The sequence below is a fragment of the Zonotrichia albicollis genome, unplaced genomic scaffold (assembly GCF_047830755.1).
Source record: "Zonotrichia albicollis isolate bZonAlb1 unplaced genomic scaffold, bZonAlb1.hap1 Scaffold_83, whole genome shotgun sequence".
Lineage (NCBI taxonomy): Eukaryota > Metazoa > Chordata > Aves > Passeriformes > Passerellidae > Zonotrichia > Zonotrichia albicollis.
Window position 1 is genome coordinate 4,733,679 of NW_027428460.1, and position 23,461 is coordinate 4,757,139.

The window sequence follows — 23,461 nt, forward strand, 5'->3', positions numbered from 1 at the left end:
TGACAGGCTTGCCTCCAGCAAAATACCTCAGTGTCCAGGTCGTGCTGTCATTGCAAGGTGCTGGGAGTGGTGGACTGGGAGTCCTGATGTGCGCTAAGCCAACACAAATACCCTCGCTGAAGCTGCTGGGGTGAGCTGGAGTGCAGCTGCCATTGCTAAAACCATGGGAGGAAGGCTGGGGACACAGAGGCCCAAAATTGCCCTTTGCCATCCTCCTGCTGAAGGAGCCACCTCTTGCTTTGGTGCGGTCAACATCAAATGCTCGGGGCCACAGGATTCCCTGCAGAGTGGCAGCGTTGGCCTTTGAAGGCCAAGGGTCTGCAGGAATTACTTCAGTCTGAACAAAACAAATTGCATTACTGCTTTGGGCTGGAACAGTGTGTTGGACCCTGACGGGGCGTTAGATTTTGCAGGCTGCCAGATGTACAGGGGACTGGCCCTGGGCAGAGGGGAATGGATGTGCTTTATCTGGATCGGTGCCTACTCAGAGGTGTGTTTAATGCGGCTTTTCTGGCAGGAGTAGCTCAGTATAAAGCACAGTCCAAAGGGGTAGGTGACTGAGGTGGGCTGTTGAGCAGGAAATTGGAAGCAAGAGACATGGAACACAATCCAGGTAAAGGATTGTCCTGGAGAGGAGCCTTGGGAACACCTCAGGGAAGGGCACAGCTAAGGGACAGTGTGCTGCAGCCACTCCCTTCAGCAGAATGTGTCAGCTGTGAAGTCACAGAGGAGACCTGCTTGCGTCTCTGCAGTGACAGCAGTGTGGCTGGAGAAGGCAGACAAAGCAGGGCAGAGTTTTCTCCAAGCAATGTCTCTGCTGCAGAAGCATTTGCTGTTGTTGTGTCATTCCAGACGTGCCTCTCCTTCTCATGGCATGAAATAAGATTGCTGTAATGACAAGAAAGCACCCATTTAAAGGCCATTGAAAAAGGAGATACCAAGTCTACTTTTACCCAAGTTGCTGAGAAAATAACTGAAACTTATCCTCATTCAGCATTCACCTCACTTGTCTTTTTATTTTCAGCTCATTTGTCTTTTTATTTTTTCCTTTTCCTCTCTTTGGAACACACTAACTTTTAAGTACAATGAAAAGGAGCAAAATCATCAAAGCAAAAGTGTTTCTTAGTAAGGATTCAGCTGAGCTGGGGATGTCTCCCTCCCTGAGAGCCAAGCACACACACACACCCTCTGAGAAAATGGCAATCTTTGTATCCCCTTTGTACCCGGCTGGGGCAGTCCCTGTGCCCTTTGCCGTTGGATGGGTACTCAGGAGCTTCCATTCTCTACTGAGCACCAACTTTTCTGTGCCCTCCCTTCTCATCCTCCTTCCTTTTGGTCAGGTCTTCAACCCTGTCCCTCTCACTGTGACACTCAACAAACCAGCCTGAACAAATCCAAACCACAAACAACACAGAGAACCAACAAATTCCATTCTTTTGCTTCATAACCTTTTGGCTTCAGCCAAATGTCACCTCATCTCTCACACCTCCTCTGCTCCTGCTCTCTTCTTACTGATGTCTAAGTTCTAGAGCAAAAAAGATATTTGCAGTTGTGTGGGCCTCAGTTTCCCTTTCTCAGAGTAAAAGATCCCAAATCCTTTCCCATGGAGTCTCCTGTAAATTCATGGGTTTTACTTACTCCATGAGTGCTCAGTCAGTGCCCCAGAGCTCTGTGACCACATGGGCACAGGGCTGTGTTTTAGGAAAGTGCTGCCTGGCATTCTGGAGAAAGAAACCTGGAGAAATCCATGCCAAAAGAGCAGCTTGGCTTGAGCCTGCTCTGTGTGGCCCAGCAGCTGTGGATCAGCTCAGAGCAGAGGTGGGGGAGCCACTGTTTGCCCAGTGTGGGCTGGGCAGACGTGCTCCCCCAGAGTCTGTACTTCACTGGGGATCAGTGGAAGATTCTCCTGCATGAACCTTCCTCCCAGCAGCTGAAGCTCTCCCTGCTCTCTCTTCTCTCCAGCTGCCGTCAGCTGCCCCGAAACAGAGCTGGTTTGGGGTTTCCCCACCAGAGCTGGTATTTCAGAACTTCATCGCTCGGGAGGTCTCTGAAATGGTGCTGTCTCTCATGAATAAGGACAAGGTAAGTGCTGGCACCCAGAGCTTTAACGCTGTGCTGGAAGAGGAGAGTGCTGTCATTCCCTCAGTGTACAGCAAAGCAAGTTATCTGCTGCAGCACATGCAGAAGAAAATGTCTCAGCACCTTCTTCTGCAAGATGGTGGAAATCTTCCTGTGCTGGGAATTGTCCCCTGGTTTTGGCCAGGCGTTGATGGTGTCTATTCCAAAGGAGTTTCCTTCTCTTGAAAGCTCTGGATTGACCGGAATGTTGAGGGCTGTACAGTTCTTACCTGCTCTCAGTCTTTGCCTTGGGTCTATAGCACACCCTGTGTGTCCTTGGTTAATCTTGGCTCCTGGTAGGAATCTCTGCCTCTCTCAGCCAGTTTGGCTCCCTTTGTGCAGCTCACAGGCAAAGCTCAGGAGTTGAGCCTTCTGCACTTTATGCTGGAATCACTTCTCATTAATGGCATTGGCCCTGCAGGAACCGTGTTCTGCAGGAGCCCTGCAATCAGAGTGATGGAGCAGAAGCAGTGAGAGGCCTTTAGGTGCCACTTGAGGCTCCTGCTCAGCTTCATCCAGCTCTGCTCAGCTTTTCCAAAAGCAACACGGTGCTCTGCTTTCCCTTTGCAGAAGCACAGCACATCCAAAACCATGTGCTCCTGGAGGTTTCCACCTTCACCTGAAGAAATTGGGATTGTTTTGCAGTTTCCCAAGAGAGCTGAGAGGGAAAAAGTTGAAAAATGTCAGTTGTGTTCCACTGTAAAGAGGAAAACTTGAGACCATTTGAATTTCAGTCAGGGAAACATTTTCTCAAGTGAGGCTTGTGCCAAGAGTAGGCTGGTGGAAGGAGACAGGAGGGAGTCCAAATCATCTGGTTTAGACTTTTGGAGAGCATTTTGGTGCTCAGGGGTTGATGCTATCAGTGTGCTAGAAAATGCATGTGTGCTGTGCATGTGTACCCCAGAGGGCAGAACCTGGCCTGCTGGCTGCAGGCAGGAATGCCCAGCAGCCCAGCTTGCCTGCACGGGCAGCAGGAAGCCCTGGAGAGCCAAGATTGGCTTTGCATACTGGAACCACACTGTCAGTCAATGCTGGTCCTGTTTCTCCAGGCAGAAAATGCCTCTGAAGCCCCATGGTCAGTAGACACGGCCTGTCTGTGTTTCTGTTACTTTTGGCAAGCTGGTTGCTCTCATGGTCTTATGAGTCTTCCTTGCTGATTTACTGCCCATTTAAATTCTCTTTGCCATCTCCTTGTTTTAGGGATTGTCTTGCTGTATTCATTCCTCCTTTTGCTTTTCAGGTTTGCTTTTATTCCCAGTAAGACCACAGTGTTTGGTCTCCTGTCTTGCTGCTCTGCCTGCCTGACTGTATCCCCAGAAGGTGCCTACCCAAACCTGATCTGCCAGAAGGGAATTTCTTCCTTCCCCCACAGTAGTGGGCTGGTTTGCTTTTAGGTAGCACATTCCCCCTCTGGAACATGACAACTTCATGGCTGTGTGCAGGCAGAAGCCAGCAGGTTTTTTGGCCTTGTTGAATATGCAGGTGACTTGGTTCAGGTGCTCTGTCTCCATCCTGCTGGTGCTGACCTGCTCGGCCCTTCCTTCCCAGCAGGCGCTGCCCTACTGCCCCTGGCCAAAATGCTGGAGCCAGAGAGAAGGGATTCAAGTTCAGCCTTGTGAATGATGTGCCTTTGCCTGCTCAGCTGAAAGTGCTTTGGAAAAGGGGCAAGGGAGGGATGTTAGCAGGACATTGACAGGTCTCCTCTCATCCTGTTTCCACAAGTGGCAAAATCATAATTTCATGTCTTTGCTGCAGATTCTTCACGTGGTGAAGGTCTCCATGGAGAGCTCACCTTACTTCCAGCTGGTGAGCTCCAGCGATGCGTACCGTGCCGTGCCGCCGGGCGCCTCTGCCCCCGTGCGCATCCGCTTCACCCCCAGCAAGAACAAGGTGAGGCCGGAGGGGCCAAAGCACACAATGATCTCCACAGCCATTGTTTGCCCTGCACTCTGGCTGCAGCCCATTGCATGCTGTGAGCTGGGCTCCAGGCGTGGGCAGGCAGCCTGCAGCCAGTCACACCTTGGCACTGCTGGCAGGAACTGCAGCCAGGCCTGACAGGCTCTGCTTCCCCTCCCTGCACATTGCTGAGCATTGCCAAGGGAAGATGCACAGGAAACAGGATGAAAATGACAGAGGGCTGTTGATAGATGTTGGGCCATCTCTAGGTCCAGTGGAAGGGGTTTCATTCTGATGGAAAACACCAGAGGAACAAAGAGGTCAGAGAGCTTTCCTCCTTCCTGGACTGCCAACAGCTTCCCTGCCTGCCCCTGGGCTGGAGCAAAGCCGGTGCTTTTTCACCCCCTGTGTTGTGCAGCCTTGCAGCTGTGCTGTCCCAGAGCACAAGTGAGCATGGCACAGCTGCAGGGCCAGGGCAGAGGATGTGCTGTGCCCGTGAGCCCCGACCTGGCACAGTCACACTGGGCTCTGGGTGCCCTTGGTCAGCAGGAGGTTGCTTAGCTGCAGGGCACTTGGACACCTGCCTGCAGGAGCTGGTGCAGGGCAGGTACAAGCTGCAGGCAGAGCTGTGAGCCCAGAGCCCATGGCAGTGACACTGCTGGGGCTCTGTCTTCATGCCCGTCCCTGGCCTTGCTCTGTCAGCTGGCACCCATTCCGTGCCAAAGGTGCTTTTGTGGGGAGGTTTGCACAGCAGTGCTGAGGCCCTGGCAAGTCTGATCTCAGTGCTGGGATCTGGAGGGTTCATGTTCTGATCTGGAGGCTTGTTCATACAGAAGGGTTGAGGGCATGGCATGGAAGGAAGGAAGCCTTGCAGGGAAACAAAGAGAGGCCCTTTCCAACAGCATCCTGCTACCTCTTAGCACTGTTCTTCTCCTGACTTGGTTGGACAGGCAAAGTTAGAGGGGAGTTGTGAGCCAACTGATGTTTCTGCACCAGGCCAGAGGTGCAGGATGTCTTTGGGTGCAGCTGTTTTCTCCTCTTCCTTTTGCTGCTTAGAGTCAGTGGAACACTTTGTCCTATTCTCAGACAGTGGGAATATAGAAGCCTAAAGAGCAATGTCCTGCGTTCCCCAGCTCCATGTTGCTTAGAAGAGGCTTAGGAATTCTTTAACATCATTAAAGTTTAGAGTAAAAATGATGGTGGCCTAGGGCTGTTATCTGTATGACCCAAGTGACACAAGAGCTGAATGCCACTGAGACAGATTTTGCAAAGTGCACTGGTGCCTTTAAAATGTGACATAGTAGTAGAACTTATTGTTCATTTGAGGGTGCAATAGGTAAATTGATGCCCTTGAAGTGGTATAGGAAATGGTTTTTCTTCTGCCATGGGGATGGCACTAAATGTCCTGTGCTGAGCCAGTTTCTTTTCCTGCAGGATTATTGCCACGAGCTCGTGTGCCTGACTGCCAGGGAGAGGATCGTTGTGCCAATTCGGGCCATTGGTGCCCGAGCTGTGCTGGACTTCCCTGCCCAGCTGGACTTCGCCAAGTGTCCAGTCAAGGTCAGCACCCAGCAGACTCTGCTGGTGCGCAATGTCGGTGCCCGGGCAGCTCGGTACCAGCTGAGCACCCAGAGGTGAGGCAGCTCATCTGTCCCTGTGCAAACACCTTTGGGTGAGAGCAGAGTTGGGAAAGAGCTACAGGAGGAACCAAGCATCGGATCTGCTGCCCTGCAGCCTGGCTGGGAGTGAGCAGGATGGAAGGCATCTGCTCTTGCTTTCAGTGGCCTTGGACCTTTCTCTGTCCCAGATTTCCTGGAGGCTGCTGGAACATGTTGGGAGCTGGCTTGCACCCTGCTGAGCACAAGCAGCTTCTGAAATGCTTCCTCAGCACTGTCAGCCAAGCAGAGCCATTCTCTGGGAGGCCACAGGCACGTGGCTTTGCAGTGGTCCTGGAGGGGACCTCTGGAAATCATCTGAGCAAACACACTGCTCAAAGCAAGAGCAGTGTCTGGGGATCGCAAGGTGCCATTGGGAGACATGGACCTGTCTTTAGATGCCATACAAGAAAGCAAACATGTCAATGGACTTAGTTATAAAAGCAGAAGAAAACAACCTTTTAAAACCCCCTCCATACCTTAACTTTTCTGCCTGTCAGGTGCAGTAGTGATTCATTGAGAGGATGGATCTCAATCCCACCTGAACACCCAGCAAGGCCCCCAGGGCTTTGCAGATGGGCCAGCCTGGCTGATTCTGCAGTACTAGCAGTGTTTGTAAAACCTTGTGTGAATAATCCATGCCAGATGGGCAGCAGCAGCCTCAGCTCACCTCTCATGGCCATGCTGTGGGGCACAAGCTGTGCCCCCAGCTCCTGTGCACAGAGGGCTCTGGTGCCTCCTTTGCACAGCCAGCAAAGGGCTGATGTGGGAGTCAGGAACTGTGCAGCAGGAGCTGTGCCAAGGACTGGGGCACCATCCCGTGGGCTGGTGCCATGGCAAGAGACAATCCTGGCCCAGCCAAAGGGAGAAGGGCTGATCATAGGGGAGGCAGAGCTCAGTGCTCAGCACCACAGCAGCGTGAGGCCTTGTCCCTGCCAGCCTGAGCCATGTGCTGAAGGATAATGGAGTGGAAGCAGGAGAGCTGGTGCTGGCTGCTCTGCAGCTTTGGAGCTGGGCTGCTGCTCTTGGGAGGCACTGGCTCAAGGCAGTGAAGAAATGAAAGCAATCTGCACTGGATGATGCCAATGAGATAAGGGAGATGGGTAAAGAAGAACAAGGAAGTGATTCCTTAGCAAGAGAAAAGTGGTGTGCAGGTGTGCCCATAGTGGAGAAACAATGACTCTGCCTTTGTTTTTGGAGAAAAAGTGCTGCTTTTTTCATTTGGAACTCAAGAGGGAACCTTTCACCATCAAATAATTGATTCTCCTCTGTCCCTCCCCCAAAGTGGCCATGGGCTGTTTCTGCATCAGCAGCTTTCTCCTTGACAGGGGCAGGTGTCTCTTGTTGAGATGTGCAGAGCAGAGCCAGGGTCAGTCCTGTGAATACAATAGAGGACACAGTTCACTGGTTCTTGATTTTGAACCAAAAGGCAGAGTGGGCACTGATTGGCATCAACCATGAAATCAACTGGTGAATGTTGTGCAGCTTCAAGTGCTGATTTCAGTGGATGTTGGTGGCTTTTGGAGTGTGTCTGCTGAGTTCAAGGACAGGTGAGGTGCTGTGCTTGATTCAGGACAGCCAAGTTTGGTTGTTGAAGCTCTTGCTCTTGGCTGTGCCAGCTGGTGCACTGCTGACAAGCTGGTCCTTTCCTTTAGGATTCTTCTGTGCCCTGGGTAGAATTGTTGCTGCTCTTTTCAGAGGATGTTTGGGAATGCCCTGGATTCATGTCTCAGAAAAGTGTCTGTAATGATTTTGTGGGTCAAACTCTCTTGAGAAAGCTCCTCCATGGGAACAGCAGTTGCAGCTCAGAAGGAGCAAAGCAGGGAAGCTGTGGCTGGAAGGGCTGCTTACAGAAGCTTGTGGGGACACCTTATGTCCATGCCATTGCAGATGGGGAAATTGAGGCACGGAGCCATGTCTGGGTGTGTGTTCAGGGTCCTTCATGGGACCCCCAGCAACCCAGGGGCTTCTCCTGCCTTCCCTGTGCCCAGAGCCCATCAGGGGTTGTTGGCTGCTGCCCCTTGGCTTGAGCTGCCTCCTGTGCCCAGGGCCCTGTGCTGAGCACACGGGGCTGGGTTGGTTGGAAACCCAGGGTGCCCTGAGCCCAGGTTTTGTGCCCCCGAGCCACGACAGCCGGACCTTTGCAATGCCTTTAACCGAGCCATTGCCTGCTCTGTCCTCGGCCTGCAGGGGCAGCGTCACTGCACCGAGTTTACACTTCGACCTCGCTGAGCTCGACTTCGGGGACATCTCCTTTGGTGAGTGTTCCCTGGGCTGGGACACAGCCTCAGGGATCTGTGCCTTCCAACAGAAAAGCATCCCTTGCTCCTGCTCTGCCCCAGCAGCCTCTTCAGGCTGTGAACTGCAGGGCTGCTGCTGCCTCAGGGGGCATTTTGCCATTGTGAAATCCAATGGAAGCAAGGAATAGAATGGCAGTATTTTCTGGTGTCTCTGTGCTGCTTTAAAAGACAGATGTCTGCCAAGGAAGGTGGGAATCTTCCTGCAATGGAAAGATGAGCCCCTCCCTCCAAATGATTATCCCTTTGAAATGACAGGGGTCCCAGGAAAAACTGTGGGAAAAGAAATAACAGTTCTTTGCTAGAATATCTCAGGAGAGCACAGACAAGAAGGCAAGAACAGACATTTCCCAGATGCCAAGTCCTGTTTTTCCCCTTTGGTGGAGTTCTGGTCACAGCAGGAGGAGCTGTGGGCTCTGGCAGGGCAGGGATCCCCCCCAGCCGGTGCGGGAAGGGAAGGGAAGGAGGAAATGCTCCTTTTGCAGAGCCCCAGAGGGCAGGGGAATGTGGGCAGTGCCCAGCAGCAACAGCAGCAGGGCAGGCAGGGTCGGTGCCAGCGCTGAGCTGCAGCCAGGGCAGCCCCGGCCGAGCACAAACCTCCCGCGGCAGCAGCGGCCGAGCTGCGATCCCCGAGCGGGAGGAAGGGAAGCTCCGCTCCCTGCCCAGCCTCAGCTCCCACTGCACAGCCGCCCACGGCATCACGCCACAACTCCCAAAAACCCCCAAGGGAAAAGCCCAGCCCAGGGCCAAAACCCCCCAGAACCCCTATCCCCCTTCCCAGACCAAGGGCAACATTCACTGCCAAGCCTAAGGCCAGAGCAATGAAGTTCATGAACTTCTGAAGGAAAGTCATTGCCTTTTTTGAGCTGCTTCTTCCTCAGCCTGCATCACCACGGAGACACTTGTCAAGTTGCCTTTGGAAGGAATGAAACACGATAGGCAACAGATGGAAATATGGTTCTGAAGCAGGAGATTGATCCTGCTGAATCCAATTTCATTCCTAAGGGCTCTTAGGCTGAAGGCAGCTGTTGTATCTTTGCTTCTTTGTACCTGTTGACTGTTGTCTGCATGTGCTGGCCTCAGTCTCGTTGGAGGTTTTGACATCTGGGTTTGTCCTTTTTGTGCCTCTCTTGCCTCCCTGCTGGAGTCCCTGCTGGAGCTGGCAGTGGTCACTTGGATGGGCACAGAGAAGCTCTGGGCTGCAGCTGCAGTTGTTTTTTCTCCCCATCTGTGTCCCAGATGCTCTTGGTGAGCAGGCCTGGGGAGAAGTCTCCTCCCCACAGAGCTGGCAAGCCCAGCCAGATGTGCAGTGCAGAGCAGGCTGTGGCTGCTCTGTGCGCTCTGCAGGACATCCCCACCATGAGTGGCTGTATCTCTGGCTTTGCAGGATGGAAAGCAAATCTCAGAGCCAAAGTGGGGTGAGCCCTTGCAGACAGCACTCTCAGTGAGCAGCAAGGCTGTGATGTCCCTGTTTGTTGGGTGAGGTGGGACCTGGTTCCTAATTGCTAATCTCAAAGCAAGGCTTGGCTGTGCCCCAGTTGAGTGGGCTCTGAGCTGTCACATGCTCAGCTGTTTGGCCCAAAGCAAGAGATGCCTTAAGGATCCTGCAGAGAGAAGCTGCAGTAGCGTGCTTTGCATCACATTCTAGTTCCTGATTCCATCCTCACTTTCTTTTGCTGTAGCTTCTTCTCACTGACAACTCACTCTTTATATGTCTTGAAAAAGGTGGGAGTGTTGGCAGGCTGAGCAGGGAATTGTACAGCTTGAATTCTCAGAGTAAATGCTGGGTCTGGGTGCACACTCATCACTCAGAGAGACCTGGTGCTGGTTTGGGGCAGGTGAGGGAGCTTGTCCCCATCACAAAGGGAGAAGCTTGCAGCGTTCAGCAGGGTTAGGAGTGGGCATTTTCAAGGCTGCAGTCAATCTGTGTCAAAGGGAATTAAGTGATGAATAATTCCTCACGCAGCTTCTGGGTGAGCTGTAGTTCAGATAATAAAGAGCTCAACTCCAATCCCACTTTGATCCTGCCAGGATCTTGCCCCCAGGATCATGCCCTGCTGGGTGCCTGAATGGATATTTGTGTCCTTGGCCAGGCTTTCCCTACACGCAGTGCTGCCGCCTCACCAACAGCTCCGCGGTGCCCCTGACGTTCCAGCTCCGCATGTCGGACGATGGCACGCAGCCGGCTGTGGACAGCGTGGATCAGATCCGCAGGGACACCAACCCGGCCTGGAGCAAGGGAATCCATTTCCATGTGGAGCCCAGGGAGTTCACCATCAATCCCAGCCAAGGCACCATCCTCCCCCAGGGACACCAGGACATCGAGGTACGGCAAGAGCCCGGCCACAGCTGCTGCAGCACCAGGGCAGGAGCTGCACTGCAGGGTGGGAGGGCTTTAGCTCTGGTGCCAGCTTGGAGCATCCTGGCACTGAGAGATCTGCACTGCTGGGAGGCCTCTGCTAGCTGGCTTACTCGAGATGTTCCTCAAGGAGCACTGTTTGCTTTCCAAAATCATATGCTGAGCTCACAGACCTTACAAGGCCTGAAGCCATTCTTGTGTTTTTGAGAGCGATTGATTTGATTGCAATGGGGCAGAGCAAGGATGAGGGCAGAAGGTGGCTGTTAGAGAGATGTCATTGTATCAAGCAGTGAGCTTTTCTTCTTGGTCTCATTTCCCCCCTCCTGGGGAGCAGAATGATTTGTGTTCACTGCAGGAAGCTCCAGTGGAGACAAAACATCTGCAGCCATGTGTAGCGGTTCAAATTTATTGTATTGATTCCTTTTTAAGTGGTTTGTTCTCTGGTACCCCGTGTTCTCCCCGAGTGGGTTTACCCCTGGGTTTTACCCTCCCTCAAAGCTGTCCCTCATGCCATTCCCTGCCCCTTGTTCCAGCTCTTTCCCTGCTGTCAAACCCAGCCCCTTTTGTTCCCCAAATTTTTTGCCAATTTAACCTGGAGCCAATCCCTGTCTGCAACACCCCTTTGGAATTCCCCTATTCCTGGAGGCCCCATTAACCCATGTGAGCCATCCTCCCCACCCTCCTACCCAAAGTGGCTCCAGACACTTGATGTAATCCCCTCAGTGCTCCCCTGAGGATTCACTTTCGGTTTGCTGTTTGTATCTACCCCCTGCTTTGTGTCTGTACAAAATTCCTTACACAGGAGTGTGCAGGGCTCTTTTGGCTCTGATCCTTTTGCTTGGAATAAACCCTTTCCTGTGGAACTTCAAGACAGAGATCCTTCTCCTTTCTCCTCTGCCTGGTCCCTGTGGTGGCTTGTCTCTTGTGGTGTAGAGCAAGAGGCTCTGAGGGTTCTGCCTGTGGTCAATGCCCACCCTGGGGCAGTTCTGAGGGTTCTGCCTGTGGTCAATGCCCACCCTGGGGCAGTTCCCCACTCCTGGTGTGGGGCCGGAGTTCTCAGGGCCAGCCCGGACTCAGGCTCCCAGGGCAGCCATGAACTGCCCAGCACCTGCTGGGCCACACTTTGCCCTCAGCCTCCTGCTGTAAAGCTGAACTCATTGTGGTCAAGTCAGATTTCCTCTGCATGGATGTTTTTGTAGTCAGATGAGAAATTGGCCCCTTAATTTGAATGCAGTGGTGCATGGAGCTGTAGTCTAATGTTTTAATGTAGCTGACCTGTGCCCTGATAGCAAGGTGTGTTTAACAAATCTGGTATTGGCAGAAGGCTTTTGTTACCCTGAGACTGTGCTCTACACATGGAGCAGCAGAAGAATTAAGGGCAAATCCTCCCTCAGGAACTGGAGGGTATCACCCGTGGGTAATGAGCTTTTGGAAGGAAGAATTGACTGTTCTTCTCTTCCACCAGGTGACCCTGTGCTCCAACACGGTGATGGATTTCTACTGGAGATTGCTGGTGGACCTGGAGGGTATTGGCAAGGGAGTGGCAGCCCTGATCATCACAGCCAGGTAGCAGCCCTTGCCTGGCCTCCCCCAGGCACTGCCTTGCCCAGGCTGTGCTGGCTGCAGCTGCCAAGGAGAAGTGCTGCTGAATGCCCTCATGTTGTGCCAGCTGGACACGAGAACAGCAGTGCTTGGGCAGCAGCCCGTGGTGAAAAGCACGTTTGCTCACAGCTCAGCACGGTCCTGGGCCCTCTTCTAAAGGCACCAGGAAAGCTATCATTGATTGGCCTTGTTTTTGGTGCTTGAGGTGGAACAAATTTCCCGAGGGCCTCCTCTCCTTCTGGCTGCAAGAGGTGGAGTTGTGCTGGTTGTGAGCACCGTGCACTGGTTTGGGCCACACCAAGCAGCTGCTGAGAGTCAGGCTCTGGCTCTGTCCATGAGGGCACATGGCAGGGGAGAAGTGGCTCCCAGCAAGAGTTGGGACGGCAAGGTCTGATAAGGGGAAACCAGCCCTTGATGTGGCAGGTCAGCTCCAGTTTTTGTCCTTCCCTGTGCTTCCCATTTTGAGCTTTAATGTTGTCAGAGTTGAGAGCAAAAGTGGTTGTTGCTGCAGCAGAATTCCATGGTGCTGTGCTGCTGTGGGTGTCAGTGTGATGCCCAGAGGGATGCAGCTCCCTGGTGCTGTTCCCTGTGCCAGGCAGAGCCATCCAGGCAGTGCCTGGGCTGCCATTGTGTACAGCAGGTGGAGCTGGGGCCAGGCAGTGCCTGGAGCTGTGCAGTGAAGGAGCCAGGGAGCTGTAGGGCCTGGCAGGGGCTGATCAGCCCCTCTGTGGGGCAGCTGCTGTCTCGTGCCCTCCAGGGCTGGGGCAAAGAGCTGAGTTCTCAGGCAGGGCAACAGCACCATGGCAGAGAAGGGAGTCATTTTTACTGAGACCCTGGAGCTGTGTGTTCCTTGAGCCTTAGGGAGCACTGATCCTTGTTGAGTCATTTTTACTGAGACACTGGAGCTGTGTGTTCCTTGAGCCTTAGGGAGCACTGATCCTTGTTGAGTCATTTTTACTGAGACACTGGAGCTGTGTGTTCCTTGAGCCTTAGGGAGAACTGATCCTTGTTGAGTCATTTTTACTGAGACACTGGAGCTGTGTGTTCCTTGAGCCTTAGCGAGCACTGATCCTTGTTGGGAAGGCTCCCCCAGAGCTCGTGGGTCACTCGGACTGTTCCAGGAGTCCTTGCAAGCCTTCTTGGGCAAAGGAGGGGCTGAGGCAGCTGTGGGCCCCAGGCAGCCTCTGGGTGCTGCCTCTCAGGGTTTGCCCCTCCTTGACAAGTCATGTTGGAGTGGGAAGAGGTAGAAGGCAAATTATCCCTGTAGGGCTCTTCAATGTGCATTTGACAGTGACCAATGTGTTCTGCTCCATTTCACAATCATTGGGGGTAGGCATTCTCCATTCTCTCAGTATCTCTGATTGTTCTGGGGTCATCTCTTTGCCCAGATGTCTCGTTCCTGAGCTCCAAGTGTCCTCCCCGGTGCTGCTGTGTGATGAGTGCCACCTGAAGGTGCCTTATGAGAGGAAGATCCTCATTAGGAATCCCAGCCACCTTCCTGGCTGCTACGGGCTTATTCCCCAGGTTTGGCATCACATCCACCTCCTCCTGTCAAATATTCCTGAGGAGACTATTAGGGGAAAAAAGGGTTTGGATAAGACCTTGCTGCTTTCTATTCAGTCTTAAAGATCTGCTGAGAACAGGATCCTACCCAAGTGTAAACTTTAGGAGGCAGTTTAAGCTCCTGAGGAAACAGTTGATGTTCTAGTCCTCAGGGTGTTTTCCTGTGGGAGATCTTAGAGGGTTGTGAAAAGCTGCTGCACCCACAGACACCACTGCCTGTGCTGGCAGCCTCCTTGCAGGATCCCCTGGGAGTGCTAAGCCTACAATTCTTGCATCTTGTTTGTGCCTTTGACCTTTGCCCTGGGGAGTTTTAAAGGTGTGTGTAAGTTGCTGTTGTGGTGGATGTTAAGGAGCCTAAAGTTTCTTGAGAGGTCCCTCTGAAGCTGCATTTCATTGTGTCCCTTCCAGAAACGCAAGGAGGACTCTGCTGTGCTCTACTCCAGCCCCAAGCCCTGTGGGATTGTGCAGCCCCAGAGCACAGCAGAGATCCCAGTTGTGGTGGCAGTGCAGGCCCTGGGCACTCATCGCACCGACGTTCTCATCGGCGTGTTCGGGGATGAGAGAAACCCCCTGGTGAGGGCAAGGGGAGATGTGAGCCTGTGTGCAGCTGCTCCTGGCAGAGTGCACAGGGACAGGGATTCTGCCGGGGAAAACAGGCACAGGCTGCTGGGGAGAAGGACAGGAAGGATGGGGGGCACAAACAGCTCCTGCCTTAGAGGTGGGAATCTCAGTGTCTGACACGGAATGGAGTTGGGCTAAGCTGGAATCCAGGAGGATTTGAGTTCATTATTCTTTCAAATGCTGTTAACTTTGGAAACATCTGTTTGAAAATGTCATCTCTCTGAGCACAAAAGAGGATGTCAGAAGTCTTCTAGGAACCTTGAGCTTTCTGTAAAAGAAAGGAAAGCTGGCATTTGAAGACTGGTTGAAAGGACTGAAACTTCGATTAAAACATATGGAAATGGCAATGCCAAATTCCTTAGATGGTACCAAACATCTGAACCCAGGCCATCATGGCACTGCCTGTAAATCAGTGAACAGGAAGGAAAGGCAATGCAGTGAGCCTGAAGTTTGACCAAACAGTTGCTTTTAACTATCAGGCTGCTTCCCTTAAAGAGGAGGGTTTCTCCCCACCAGAAGAACCAGTTGTTTAACTGTCATGCTGGTCTTACCTAGAGATTTCTTGCAAAAATAAAAGCTTTGGGCCAATAATTTTTAGTTTGAAAGGTTCTCTTACCTTAATCCTTTTCAATTTGGAGGTGAACATGTAATTTTCTTTTTCCCCAAAAGCCCAGCATTTCAGCTGGAGAGTGGTAGCTGTCCCTAAAGAAATAACTTGAGCAGGGTTGAGCTGTTGAAGGTTTTTTAGGTTTGTCTGTTGTGGTTTGTTTTGGGGATTTTAAAATCTTTCTTGCTTGCTTCCTGGAACAGAGAGCACAATTACGGAGCTCAGGACGGCTGGCAGAAATCTCCCCAAGCCCAAGGCCGGCAGAGCTTGGCAGGATCTCAGCACCACAGCCTGTGTATGTATGGATGGAAGGATGGGTGGAAGGATGAATGGATGGATGGATGGATGGATGGATGGATGGATGGATGGATGGATGGATGGATGGATGGGATGGATGGGGAATGCGACCTGAGTCACCTGGGAGTGTTGGAAAATGTCAACCAAGCCCCCAGCGGTGTCAGGGGAACATTCCTGATAAATCCCTGGTGGAGCTGCAGAGTTTCTGGCCTTGGGCACTGGGTGGGCTGTGCTGGCTGGGCACTGGCTGGGTCTGCCCCTCGGTGTCTCAAATCTCACCTTTTTGCTGCCTTCTCTGTCTTTTCCTCTCCCACTGTGCTTTTTGCATCCCCACTGGGTGTTAATGCCTGTCCTCTGTAGTTGCTCAATGCAAGCAGTTGCAGCTGCTGCAGCACCTCAGTGTCATCCCTGGGCTGCCTTTAGAACAGACCTGCCCCAGCCTGGATTGGGAAGGGCTGGATTAAACCATTTCTCAGTTCAACGTGCCAGCACTCAGCCAGGGGCTGCATCCTGGCCAGCAGCTGCTCGTGCAGGTGTCCCTCCCTCCCACTGCAGGTCCCTGTTCATAGTTATTTATTTTCCAGAGATGAGCTCCACCCACTTAAATTCAAACCCCAGCCACCGAAGGAGAGGAGAACCAGTCTGGAATCCCCGGCAACTCGATGGAGGCACTTCAGGACTGGAAAGGTGGAGGCAGCCAGAGCCCTGAAAGAAGTGCAGGATTTTACCCACTCTTCAGGAGCAGAGATAGATTTTCTTGTACACCTACTGCTTGCTTTGCCTCCCCAGCCTGCCAGCACCAAGTCCTGCTCATGCTGAGCTCCCTTTTTGCTGCCCTGCTGTGCTGTGCCCTGACAGTGGGCTGGGCAGCAGGGCCAGTGGCTGGACGGACATGGGCTGAGGGGTAGGGAGAAATAGGAGAGTTTTCCTTGGAGAAGCTGACTCAGATCCTACAGGCCTGTGCTGAGTGTGGGATTTTTTGTCTTGCTTCCTTCCCCATGTAAGATGAGGCTTTTCTCTGCATCATCATGGTAACACCTCCAGCTTCCCTCCCAGAGCAAGCTGGGATGATCCTGATCTCCATGGAGCCTCTTCCCAAGGCAGCCAGACTCCCTGTTTGCAGGGCTCTGCTTTCACCCAGAGCTGCTATTGCACTGCTGGCCCTGGAGCTGTCTGACAAAGGGAGACTTTGCAGGGGGCTGTCTCTTCCTCCCAGCATAGAAAATGGCTTGTTTTTTGGGTTCCAGCACCAACTCCTGAGCACCCTCGCCTCCCTCGAGGCTTGGAGGGATTCAGGTGCTCCCTGGACGTGGCTCACACTCCCCTGGGAGCGGAGAAGGCAAGAGGGAATCTGTCTCCCTTGCCCCTTGTCAGTGTGGCAAGCAGGGCTGGAGCTGCCAGTGCCACTGGGGGCCCTCAGCATTGGCCACAGAGGGGCCTCCCATCCCTGCAGGCCCATCACAAAGTGCTGCTGGAGCAGCTGCTTGTTGGAGAGGCCGTGCAGGACACGTTGTAGGGCTGCCCAAGGACGCTGTGCGGCACCTGTGGAGGGCACTGCTACCCCTGGAACTCCTCAGGTGCTCCGCAGGAAAGTTTTGCAGGAGCTTTTGCTGTAGCACCTTGAGAAAGCAGCATTTAAATCAGAGAGACAGGGGAAGAGCCTCAGGAGTCAGATGAGCTGGGCTGGACTCCTTCCCTCAGCTCCAAGAGCTCTCACTCTGAGTCTCCTCCTTTTCTAAAAGCAGGAAGTTTTGAAACTTTTTAAAGGCAAGTTGGGCATCAGAGAGAATTTCTACTGCCAGGAGCCATCCCAGTTCACTTTCATGTCATGTACTAATTAATGCATTGACCCGTGAGTATGGGAGAAGATTTTCCCCATGGTCCCTGCACTGGTCAGTGGCATGGATGCAGGATGAGGTGAGGGTGATTCTGGCAGTGTTTGGGGAATAGGCCCCTCTGGCTACAGCTGCACTTTGCTCCAAGATGCTCTTCTGCCTCCATTTCCATGCTCAACACCTCAATCTCTCCTGTCTTCCATCCAGGCTTTCAGCAACCTGCCACTGCCAGGTGTGCTGCAGCCAGGAGAGAGCCAGCAGGTCTCCTCCACCGTCTCTGGCCACCTCACCACCACCTGCAATGTCCCGGAGCTGTGCCACGTGGAGGGAGGCTCCACCTCCGAGGTGCTGGTGCCCAGGGCAGCCTCACGTGTCAGCTCCTCCCTGAGCCCCTGGGAGATCACCTGTGGCTCACAGGCCCCTCTCAGGGACAGGTGAGTCAGCCTTCCGTGGGTTCCTGCTCTGCCATGGTTTATTGTCCCTGCAGGGCTTCCCTGCTCCAAGGCCTCTGAGCTCAGAGGAGCTGCACAGCAAAGGCCAGCAGCAACACAGGGATGGCCACTCTGAGCTCCCTGGCTGCCAAGAGAGGAAGGACCTTCTTCTGTTGAGACAGAACATCTTCTTCTCTATTTGAGTGCTGAGCCCTGCTGGCTTAGCTGCTGTCTGCAGGGAGCTGGGCTCTGGGCTTGCCTTGGCACCACCTCTAGAGGTGTCTGAAAGTCCATAGTGTTGAGTGGCATCTTCTTCATCATCTGCCTTCTTCACCAAAACAGTGGGACTGTGGTATGGGCAGGCGTGGGGCACAGAGCAAACCTTGCTTTGGGTCCTGCTCCTGCCACAGATGAAGTCCTTGCACTGCTGATCTGCCAGGGTTCTCCTTATGGTGGGACGGCAGCCAGAAAGGCTCCTGTCCTTTAGGCTCCCCTGCAGCTGCAGCAGTAGGCAAGCATAGGAGAAGCTCAGCTCCAGCAAGGCAGCCAGCTCAGGACACACAGGCCAAGTGTGGAGCTGGGAGTGGAGGCTGCTTAAAGCCAGCCTGTGCAGCAGGACTTCTTCAGGCCAGGCTGAAGTTGGTTTCATGGGGAGGAGATGGATGAGGCTGCTTCCAATGGTTTCCATGGCAGCCAGCACTGGTTTGCTTGGTCCCAGCTGGGTTCCAGCAGGAAATCTGGCTGACAAGAGCCTGTCTTGCAGGAGAGGAGTTCCTGCAGCCTTTGCTTTCTGACTGATAGGATTGTTCTCATGAAGGAGCAGGCTAGGAGTCGTTAAAACTGAAGATCACGGACAGAGACTCTCTAACTAATTAAAGTTAGACAGTGGGATGTTTATTAACACTAGTGGGCGGCACCTAAGTTGTCCCTAAAAGGCGTGACCGCTCTGTCCAAGATTCTTTGCCCTCTTTATTTCCCAAGATCTTACATACAATACATCTGCACAACCCCAGCACCTCCCATCCCTGCTCTGTATTCAAATGAGGTCATTGGTCCTTCACTCCTGTGCAATTCTTCCCTTGAACTGGGTCAATGGTCTCGAAGTGGGTCAGTTGTCTTAGGGATGAAGTCAGGAATGTCTTTATCAGGTCTCTGTGACCCTCTGGCACCATCCAAGGTCCCCAACTTAGTGATTGATTGACATCAAGCCCAGGTGCTAACCATTGTTCTACTGGTTTCAAGATGTTCTTATACCAGTTCACTTCCTCCACTTCCCTCTAGAAAGATGCTCCTAATGGTAAACAATAGAACAATCAGCTCCAGCTTAAGCATCTCATAATCATTAACCTATGGTCTGCCTATCTAACCTACATCCTGATCAATGGGAATTGCTTCTAACCCTCAGCTGAAATCTGAACCTCTTTAAAATCATGCCTCAGCTATGCCCAGGGAGAAGGGGGCTGAATGAGCTGAGTAAGAACTGTAGGAGAGCTAAGCAGATGTCAGCAATCTGTGCTCTGCTTTAAACTGGGAAGCCAAGAGACAAAGGGCATTTCCAGGCACCAGCACAGAGAGCTGCTGGATCAGCCTTTGGCAGGGGCTGGAGGGGTCTGGCTGTGCCTTCAGAGGGAGCTTGCACAGCCAACACCTTATGATGGCAAAGCTCAGGTTTGGCTGGTCCTGGTGGTCCCCTTGAACCAATGCCCTCACTTGGGATGTTCCCAGCCTCTGTGGGTTCAGGAGAATTCACGGAAATGGCCTCAGGGTCAAGGAATGAAGTGCAGGGCCAGCCAGGACTAGGGAGCCCAAGGTTCTGGTGGGACTCTCAGCCATGTTTCCTATTTTGTCTGCAGAAGGGAGCTGAAGGAGCCAACTCAAAAGGTCGAGGAGGAGGCAAAAGCCCTAGAGGAGGAAGAGAGGCAGAAGAAGGAAAAGAAGAGTGTCTCTGCAGGGAAGCAACCTCCAAAACCAGCGAAGGGGAAAACCAAGACCCAAGAGAAGAAGGAAACCAAACTCCCAGAGAAGAAGAAAACCAAAATCCCAGAGAAGAAGGAAACCAAAATCCCAGAGAAGAAAGAAATCAAGGCTCCAGAGAAGAAGGAAACCAGAACACCAGAGAGGAAGGAAACCAAAGCCCCAAAGAAGTGTGAACCCTAAATCCCAGAGAAGAAGGAACCCAAAGCCCCAAAGAAGAGGGAACTCAAAGCCTCAAAGAAGGGGGGAACTGAAATCCCAGAAGACCCAGACGAGATGGAGAACTCTTCATTTTTTATTCACACAACTCATTTTACAAAGTTTGAAAGACTTCGTGTGCAACTTTAGTTAGTTCATAGATTACTTGCCAGTTATTCTGTTATTGGTTAATTAAAGAGATTTTACTTGTGCATCAAATCTCTCTATTGTATTGTTTACCTGTTCTCTTCACTGAGTCTCATGGGAGAAATCCCTTGTTGTTGCAGGTGCATTTGTTTTTCACCCTCAGAATAGACTGGTCACAAAGTCTCATTCTTGCAATAGCTTCACATGGGAACTTGTAACTGCTTAGCTGCACTCAGAAGAGATGACAGGCCAGCTATTAATATGGCAGAACAAGGCCTGATTTCAAAAGACCTTTCTTTTATGATTATTCTACTGTTCTATGACATCTCCCCCTTTTCGTTCATTTAAAAAAGGCTCCTATGTTCTGATGTTGAAACAGCTCACTCTTGTGAGGGTATTATCTCATCACAGTTGTCACTGGTTATCTGTTAGATATGGGATAAGATAGATAAAAGACCAATTACAATCAACAAAACCTACCAAATTCTATCAAGTCATTGACACAGGGTTTTGCAGCATGAGAAAACAAAAGAATAATGTCCAATGTCTCTTAGGGAAATGGAAAGAAATGACCATTGTTTCCAATTAGTTGAGAAGGATGAGAAAGTCTCTGAGCTGGAAATGTTGATCTTTGACATCACTGAATGTCCTCCTGGGCGCTGGAACTGGGAATACCTGCAGAAGGTTCGTAGGAGCACTGTACCGTGAGGATGCCATGAGGCTTTTGTTGGCAAATTGCCTCCGTCAGTTTCCAGCCACAGCCATGTCTTGGCAGTCCTCCTCCTGCTCCTGCTCTGGCCACAAAGGCTGCAAGGTGATGAGGTTATTTCTCCTTTCACTGGGCCTCGTTTTTTCAGAACTGATCAGTATCTGATGGAATGAACAAGTGACTGCTTTGAACTGCTGATGATAAAACACAGGCACATCTTCTCCTGAAGTTAATGAATTAATCAGGCTTCACTGTGACACAGCCTATTGGGATTTAGATGTGATGATCTGTTTTCCAAATTTCTCATGTAAATATTGCATTATTCAAAATGATTAGTTGTCCAAATTTCTCATGTACATATTGCATTACTTGAATGTTCATAAGGCGTTAATTCCTCTTCTTTTTTATTTTTTAAGAATGAGATGCATGTCTTTTGTTATGAGTATGATGAAACATCATAGCAAAATAATACATGCAGTGAACAAGAAACTTACAGCAATTAGGAATAATTTGGATCCAACAATCAGGAATATTTCAAATAGCAGAAAAAGCTAACAACATAGGTTTCTTTCACCCACCAGAACCAAAAGAAAGTTTTCTTGGCAGTTCTCTGCTTTTAACCCCCTGTGTTCTCAGAGGCGTATCCATGTCCTCAGTGGCCACACCACGTGCCAATATTCAAATCTGGGCACCTATTGGTTTAACCACAGCATCCCAGAAAACTCACTTCCTTTTCAAACCAGGACAGAGGGTCTGTTTCCCTTCTGGCCGGCAAAGAGGTAACAAGGCCGACCCGGTCCCCGTCTCAGCCAGGCCGGGCCGGGCGGCTCCTGCCGTGGGGCCGGGCCCCTTCCCAGAGACCCCGCCAGGCCCCATCGGCTGCCGGGCAGGGCAGGGGAGGCCGCGGGGCCGAGGCCGGGCCGGGCCATGGCTGCAGTTGTGACCATCTGGGCACTGCTGAGCCCTGCCCTGCCTCCAGCCCGGGCCCAGCCAGGATCCGCCGGGCCCCAGGAGCAGCCCCGGGCCGGGCCGGCTCGGCCAAGATTCTGCCACCGCTTTGGTTCAGCCGCAAGCCCCGGGCAAGGGGAGGAGAAGCCAACGGTTCCAAGTGTGCTGCTGCTGCTGTGTTCTGGCCTGGCTGCTGAGATCCTGGCCCTGCCCCAGCGCAGCCGCTGCAGAAACCTCCATCATAAAACAGCTCCGCCGCAAGCACCGAGCCCGGCCGGGGTCACGGAACCATCTGCAGACCCCGGGTGAGATATGAACTCTTTCAGTGCTTCCATCCTCCCTCGAGAGAGGGAAAAGGACAAAGTGCAGATACATACATGAGCAGCACAAAGACATGGAGGTCAGTGAAGTGGAAGCTGAGCCCCAGATAGGAGGGATGAGGAGATGTCTTGATCTTGGGGCTGAAATCCTCTTGTAAAGCAATGGAGAAGGATGTAATTGATACATCAGACTCTCTTTTTCCCTGTAAGGCATTGAAAAGCATGGGAAGATGACTTATTCAGCAAAAACCTCCATGCTAAAGTAAGCAAACCTTGAAGTACTATGATCCCATGAGAAGTTTGAACAGAGAAAGAGAGACAAGTGATGAGACCCTGTGCCTCATGATGAGAAGACCTCTGTTTGTAGAGATTATTTCAGAAATAGATGAAGAGAACCTTTGCTCCTAAACAGCTCATCTTTAAACTAATACCCCGTAAACTAACATGGCCCATAAACACAGATGTGGAAAAAGATGTGAAAAAATGGGAGGGACTTCACAATTACCGATTTTCTGGGTGGCTGCTATTCATGGGAATTGAGAGCCATGAGAAACATGTTTTCTTGTAAAGCTTCCATAGCATGAAAGAGAGACTCCTTTCCCTACATGAACTGAAGAAAAACTATTCAAGAGGTGGCAAAGTGAATGAAAACTTTAGGTTTTGTCTCTGCATTGTCAGTAAGAAAGAAAAGCTTGCAGGGAGAGGAGAAGTGTTCCAAAAGTTTTTTTCGCATTCATATTGCTCTTTCTTCTAGTTACTGGTAATAAACTTTTCTTTATACCCTTTTAAAATTTTGAGCCTACTTTGCCTTTCTCCTAATCCTACCTCACAGCAGGAAATAAGTATAATCTAGTGAGTGTACTGGTATATAGCCAACACTGGACCCACCACAATCATTGCTGCATTCTCCAAGAAATCTCAAATTAGCGAACAAAAACCACTACAGATAGCTTCCTGATGAGCTCCATGAGAGCAGAGGGACATCAAGGCAGAGCCATGGTTTGTCAGGGTTTGCTTGATCCTCATGTGCCCCACTGTGCATTTGGAGCTGAGCCCTGGAACCTCAAGGCCTGAGAGGAGATTGCACAAACCTTTCCAGGAGTCACAGTCAGAAGAAAACCCCAAAGTGTCTCAAGGCATTCATGGCTCCCACTGAGGTCCATTCCAACAGAGGCTCCTCATGGACTCCTTGGAGGACAGAACTGGAGGCCAGAATGGCACAAAAAACTCTCAGAGACTCAGTGTGGAAAAAAAAATCCAAAGTACCTTAAAAACCTTGAGTATCTAAAAGTATTAATGAGCCCCACTGATTGTCAGTACAAAGCTCTCAAGAGACTTGTTAAAGCAGATAATTGCGGCCATGGTTGCACAAACCTCTCCCAGAGTCTGTATCAAAAGGGAAATACCAAGTACCTTAAAAAAACTGAAGTACCCCGAAGCATTAATGAGCCCCAGTGAGTGTTGTTACTGACAAAGCCTCTCCAGGGACTAATTACAGCAGATAATTGGAGGCCATGATTGCACAAACCTCTTGGAGACTCCTAGGCAAAAGCCAAACCTAAAGTCCTTTGAAAAAACTGCAGTCCCTGGGAACATTAAGGAGCCCCCAGGGCCATTCCTGAGCAAGGCTCCCCAGGGACTCCTTCCAGCAGATCCTTGAGGCCACTGGGATGTGGGCTAGGGGGGGATGCTGAGGGCAGGACAAGGGGCTGACAGTGCCCAGCCTGGCTGGGGCTGTGCCAGGAGGCCCCAGGGCCTGGGGACAAGGTGTCTCCTCACAGCCCTTGGTGGCACAGACCCTATTGCTGTGCCCCAGGGCACCAAGGCTTGCCTTCTCTTTGTCCCTATCAGGGCCTTCAATTCTCTGCTGTGCCTGGGGCCTGG

The 23,461-nt window shown here is 51.8% G+C and overlaps 2 protein-coding genes across 2 annotated transcripts; both read left to right on the plus strand.

Annotated features, from left to right (window-relative positions):
- Nucleotides 1–3,877: 3,877 nt before the first annotated feature.
- On the plus strand, nucleotides 3,878–9,068 carry LOC141728066 (hydrocephalus-inducing protein-like). Its single transcript, XM_074534386.1, has 2 exons — nucleotides 3,878–4,008; nucleotides 5,449–9,068. The coding sequence occupies exons 1-2, from the start codon at nucleotides 3,898–3,900 to the stop codon at nucleotides 5,650–5,652; spliced, it is 315 nt and encodes a 104-aa protein (XP_074390487.1). The 5' UTR covers nucleotides 3,878–3,897; the 3' UTR covers nucleotides 5,653–9,068.
- LOC141728050 (hydrocephalus-inducing protein homolog) lies at nucleotides 7,584–19,620 on the plus strand. Its single transcript, XM_074534350.1, has 9 exons — nucleotides 7,584–7,591; nucleotides 7,860–7,927; nucleotides 10,060–10,292; nucleotides 11,791–11,891; nucleotides 13,874–14,063; nucleotides 14,922–15,013; nucleotides 15,600–15,702; nucleotides 17,058–17,284; nucleotides 19,135–19,620. Exons 1-9 carry the CDS (start codon nucleotides 7,584–7,586, stop codon nucleotides 19,436–19,438), a joined length of 1,326 nt encoding a protein of 441 aa, XP_074390451.1. The 3' UTR covers nucleotides 19,439–19,620.
- The last annotated feature ends 3,841 nt before the right edge of the window (nucleotides 19,621–23,461 follow it).